A 6,000-nucleotide genomic window follows, 5' to 3' on the forward strand; every position below is an offset into this window, starting at 1 on the left:
AGCTGCTCTTGGGGCGCATCACGCTGCCGCCTGCGATACCAGCTGGTATCCTGGCTCGGCTCCTTGCAGCATGGCACCGGGTAAGGAGACAACAGGCACCCTCCCCGCCGGCAGGCTGAGTATGTTGGCCTCGGGACACATTGTGCTTTTATTAGGCAGAGCCTGTGTTGAGTGCCACCTGATGTGCAGCCAAAACCAGCCCCTTCCCTCCACAGTTGGATTGAGCACATCTTTTCCAGCCCGAGAACCCACTCGTCACCCCAGCAGCAGCTGGGCTCTCACCTCCTGGGTGCTCTCCTGCTGTTCAGGTTCTCCGGATGCAACAGAATTAAAAAAAAAAAAAAAAAAAAAAAAAAAAAAAGAGAGAGAGAATAAAAAAGCAGCTAAACTAGCGATAAATCATTTATTTCGATAGTGACAGAATCTGATTTGTTTTTCCAGAACGCTGACAGTTTCTACTGCTCAGCTCTGTTGCTTAGAGTTATAACCGTTAATGAGAGATGGTTTGGAAACAGCTACTCTGTTTTAATTGGTGAAGCAATTACTGTTTAGTTTTGATGATAGAAAATAACTGCATATAAGGTGTTTTTCTTTCTTTTCTGGGTTTTTTCAAATTTGTAATTAGGCTTCTCCAATTATGTACTTCATAAACTTTGGAAACAGATCTTTCAAGTAAGTGCTTACTGCCTGGTATTCTTATGCACATAACTTTGTTAAGGTGAATAGACTCACAGGACTTAAAAGGAATATTAAAAGGAAAATTACCCCAAAATAATAAGTGTTTAGAGGTTGAGGACCTTTCACTGGTAGGACTCTTTTTAATACATAAATAAAACTGAAGTATCCAGTTTCCATAAAGAAAAGCAGACGTAGGGTATTTCTGGTTCATTCTGTTTCTACAAATTGTAATCTTTTTCTAATATGGCTATCAAAAAGAAATAAATGCAAAAGTCATCTTTAACAAAGCAGGGTTGTGCGCGTAAGTTTGGGAGTCAAATCCTGCTGTGTTACTTATTGCAAATAACTCACCTTGCAATCAAGACTTGCTCTGCATTTTCACCAAGACCAAAACTTGATCTTTTAAATCCACTGTAAAACAGTGAAAGAAAGGGAATTTGGGATTAATTTTCTTAACATCCTACTAAGTCCAAGCACCACTTGTGTATAAATACCTTGCCCCTGCCACCGACCCTGCAGTCTCAGCAGCGGGTATAGCATACATGTGGCTTACGCTGGAAGCTGAAGCCCCAAAGCCTGTTTGCTCCCCCCAGCTGTGTGAATATCAAAGAGGAGAATACGCTGAAGGCAGAGGCAGCGATACGATGTGTTCCCACATGCCCATCGCATAATCATCTCCCACCACTCCACACGCCCGGTGGCAGGGAGCAGCCGGGGAGCCTCGGCTTTGCAGGGTGCCAGCAAGCTTGTTTTGCCGTAAACTCCTGCTTCAGTGAACAAGACTGGTGAAAGCCACATGTGTTGGGGGAATGCCAAATGTGGGCAGGTGTCATTTTAAATTGCCACCAGTTAGAGTGACACGGTGTGTAAAAACCCAAATACCTCCTTTATAATAGATTTGCATTGCACATCCATGTGAGAAGGGGTAGGGACCAGAGCAAGCATGAAATGTCTTTTTAGCTTTCTGCATGAATGACCAAGGCTCAAAGGACCTCCATGCTGGGTTTGCTTGCTTCTGGCGTTACCCATGCTGTGGGAGGGGTGCCAAGCTCCCCTTCTTCCTGCAGAGTCCTTTTTGCAGAGGGAAGAATGAAAAGTTAAGCCTCCTGATGTAATAGCAGAGGTCGGCTGGGCCAGGATTACAGTGAAAAGTATTGCAGCCTGTCCATTGCAGACTTTTCTCATCCCTAGGTACGAAGATACATGCTCCATTGTTACGCAGCTTGTTTTATGGTAAAAATTGCTTTGCAGAAATAAAGATGTAGAAAAGCCAACTACTAAGGTGTAGTTCCTGAGGGCCTGAAGTGGTACAGAAAGCTGACTAGGGAGAAAACCCAACCATGTGTTGTGTTTTTTTTTTTTTTTTAAAATGGTGCACAGATCATCACAAAAGCCTTCAGAGCTCAATGCTGGAAAACAAGTACCTGATTCTCTGCATTTGCAGGAGAAAATTGGAAAGATAACAAACAAAGATCCTTGTGAAATAATTTCTTTGGGTGCAAGTATTATCTCTACGTCACACCTAAAGGATTGAGACAAGAATAGAGCAGGTAGTTTGTGCAAATAAACAGATAAACTTGGCAGAAAAAGCTGAATGGTTATACATCTGTTACAGGCTGCAAGCACCAGTCAAGTAGACTTTTAACTGGGTTTACTCAGTTGATTCTTTTTGATCCGTAAAAGGAAGGCTTGCAAATAAAATTCTGTGTAATGATGGAAACTGCATTAATTTTACAATTGTATTATTACTAATAAAGGTGCTAATTATATGCTGTATGTTTCCCTCCAGCCCAACTCTGACAGCATTTATGCCTTTCTGTTATTGTGTGTCTGGTTAGTGAAGTATGGGTATAAATTTCTTTTATTGTAAAAATAGTGACAGTGATCATCCCTTAGATAACAGTGGACAGACTTGAACAGATTTCCGTAAATATGGGTGAGGTACCTCTCACCAGGCTGTAGTATAATTTGTAATACAGCAGTGTTCCTTTCTGGACAGACGCAACTAGCAAACTAGAAAATGGTGCTAATGAAGAAGTCAGAATTTGCTCTTTACAATGGCACGGGCATGGCAGGAGATGCATTGTCACATGTCCTTCTCTTGTGTGTTACAGATCTGAATGCATCACAGACCCAGAGTCCCCAAACAAGCATTCCAAACCAGGGATCCGTCCAGCCGCCACAGGTGGACGCACTGCTGCTGAACCACCAGCCTGAGAGCCTGCAGGACGCAGAAAGTGGAGGCAGAGTAGAGGAGAAGATTGTTTACCTCTGATGGCTTGTTTCCTAATCTCAGTAGCACTTTCAAAATATAATTGTGTTTCCTTCTGTAAATGTCCGTAGTTGCTTTCTGTATGACCAAATGGCTTTAAGGATAGTATTTAATATTCAATGCCAGATTTTCCCCGTGATAAATATAACAATTAAGTTATTTTGAAGCTTTGTTTTATAATCTTTAACTTATGACATGATTTCAAATGCTTTGCAAGAAGCAATGGGTAGCAGGGGAGACATAATATTTTGGAATTGTAAAGATGGCACAAAAGCTAGAGTTTATTTTCTCTTGAGTCCTCTTTTGAAAAGGGCAAGCTAAGAGAGATGGAAGATTTCAGAGGATGGATCAGTAACTTTCTAACAGTTGTGATATAACGTGAGAAGACAGCAATGTAAGAATGATGGCTATAGTCTTCACTGAAATGTGCTATGTACCCTTAACTATTGGGTTGTTTTGCTTATCCCCTGGTTCAGGAACTGCTCAGAAGAGGATGTTTTTTATGGTCTCAACATAACTGCAAAATTGTAAGTGTTTGTTCATGTCCCAAAGCTTATCATCATTTTGGTACTACTGCCCGTTTCTGTGCAGAGATGCTGTAAATCAGTTTGTTATTGTATTATAACTGTACCTCACTTCAGTAAGGGCCCTTACACATTAAAGTTTACCAGATGAAACCATAGAATCATAGAATCATAGAATCATAAAGGTTGGAAAAGACCTCTAAGATTATCGAGTCCAACCATCAACGCAACACCACCATACCCACTACACCATGTCCCTAAGCGCCTCGTCTACACGTCTTTTAAATACTTCCAGGGATGGTGACTCAACCACTTCCCTGGGCAGCCTGTTCCAAGGCCTGACCACTCTTTCAGTAAATAAATTTCTCCTAATGTGCAGCCTAAACCTCCCTTGGCACAACATCTCACCAGCCAAAAGAAAAGAAAGGGGAAAAATAGTAGGCTTTTAGTTAACTGAATCCTTCTGAAACTCCGCTGCTTTCCCATGTAGGATCCAGCTAGCTTCCTGCTTTCAGGTTCATGGGATCATCTGTGCATTAGGCAGGAAGAAACCAGGACCTGTTTCGTGCCTTTTTGTCTTTCAGAAATATTTGTATACTTCTGTCGAATTGAATAAATGTTCTGTGCATTTCTGCAAAACTGTAGCTTTGATTCATTGTCAGGTCCCCCAAAGAAGTTTGAAAACAGGAGGGAGAAAAAAATAAAATCTCCTTGCCTGGTTTGCTCTCTGTCCTGCTGCAGATGTGCCTGCCTTGGTCCAATGCAGCCAAAGCTGTGCTCCAGGCACCTCAGCTGGCAAAACCAAGGACGTGCCTATTCGAGGAGGCGCGGGCAGCCCTCTCAACTGGCCAGGTGCTGCTTAGCATGGCTGACAGTATCGGCAGCGGCGCAGCAGGGATGCAGCTGCACAGCTCCTGGATCAGAGGTGCCTCACATCTGCCCAGCTCATGGGGCAGAGGAGCGCAGGATTGCCGCTGCCCATTTGCCTGGATAAGCCCCAAGCATTGTATGGTTTCCATTTTATACCCTAAGCCTTGCGTTGTGCAAAATCTCTTGCAGGGGGCGGAGTTTTAAATAGTAGAGGTTTGTCAGCAAGGATTTCCTTATGCAGAGGATTCTCTTCCAGGGACTGGTGTGCTATTGGGAATATTCAAAATCGGAGCTTTCTGAGTTGCACCTTACTGGGCTACCAGACTAGCTGTTCAGTTGGTATCTTGGGCTAACAACCGAGCAATTGACCTTCTCGATGAGCAGGACCTGATTCCCACCTGGTATTACTTGGTGTGCCCATGTCATCAGGGAGAGATTGGGCCTGCAGATGTATTTTCCAGTTTCTATTTCCAGCCTTTAAGACTCCTTCTCACCTGACAGCACTTCTTTAATATGTCTCCTTATAAGAGAAAAAAACTTTTTAGAATTTCTGTAAATGTTTTACCTTCTTTACATTTCACAGTTAGACTGAAATTAAAATGGGAATCCAACCTCTCTTAAGGGTCCTACAGTAAGGACAGTCCACAGCCTCTCTATTTTACCAGTCAGCAATGAATTCAGGCTTGCTATCTGGACAGCTTTTTGGCAAATTTCTGAATAGCCAGACCAGTTTCTTGGGATGCATATGTCCCAGGATATGTGCATTGCCCAGGGACCAGCGGGAAAGTGGGAAAAACTGAGTAGTTTTCTCCGCAGTCACTCTTTCTGCATTTTATTATGCCTTCGCTGAAACATCTGGTACTGGTTACTGTCAAATCCAAGCTGCTGGATGGATAGCTGCTGTCCCAGCCCAGTGTGGGAATTCCCGTATAAGCGTCTTGCCACTGGGAGAGGAAGAGAGGATACTGCTGCTCTCATCAGTTTTAATTGAGGGGCTGGGAGTTGAAAAGCATCTGGCCAGGACTTCAGCTGTTGTGCAAATTCCTCGAGTCCCCTAACATCGGGCAGCATCTTATTTTGCTCACCTGTGTTTACAGTAAAACTTCTGGCACTTGAGGAAGGCAAAGGCAGGAAACAGGTGGCCTCTAGATTTAGGTATTTTAATTTTAGAAAATGTTTAAACTATAGGCCAGTATGGTCTCGGCAGGTGCTCTTTATAACAAGATGTATTATGCACCCCTGAACTCTGTCCATTATTTAGGCATTTCTTAATACTTAGCAGAATTTAAATGCAGCCCCAATGAGACTCAGCCATTTTAGCAGGCTGCGTTTTCATTCAGTCAGGCATATATTAATGATTCGTCTTCTTTTTTAATTAGAAAAATATATTCAGAAGTTTTCCCCTTCACCTTTATTACATTATTTTGAAGTGGGCTTATTTGCAAGGCCTGTTGTTTTTATTTTTAACTCATCTCATATACTGTGTTTTTTTGCCATGCTTCTCAAGACATCTTGCCTCTGAAAGCTCAAAATCGAATTTAGTCATTCATTTCAGTGTTTAAACTAAAGGAGCAGTTACTGTACCGCAAATCCCCATGGCACTGGGCTGGGCTTTCTCTTTGTTTTTTCTTTTTTTAACTTTCTTCCATCATTTAA

At 42.5% G+C, this 6,000-nt stretch overlaps 1 protein-coding gene across 1 annotated transcript in view; it reads left to right on the forward strand.

Annotated features, from left to right (window-relative positions):
- ARHGEF28 (Rho guanine nucleotide exchange factor 28) overlaps positions 1 to 4,113 on the forward strand; it is a 125,806-nt gene extending 121,693 nt beyond the window's left edge. Inside the window, exon 37 of the mRNA XM_075138496.1 lies at positions 2,793 to 4,113. Within this exon, the coding sequence (XP_074994597.1) occupies positions 2,793 to 2,953 (161 nt within the window). The 3' untranslated portion in view covers positions 2,954 to 4,113. The remainder of the gene's footprint in view (positions 1 to 2,792) is intronic.
- The last annotated feature ends 1,887 nt before the right edge of the window (positions 4,114 to 6,000 follow it).

The sequence above is a fragment of the Calonectris borealis genome, chromosome Z (genome assembly GCF_964195595.1).
Source record: "Calonectris borealis chromosome Z, bCalBor7.hap1.2, whole genome shotgun sequence".
NCBI lineage: Eukaryota > Metazoa > Chordata > Aves > Procellariiformes > Procellariidae > Calonectris > Calonectris borealis.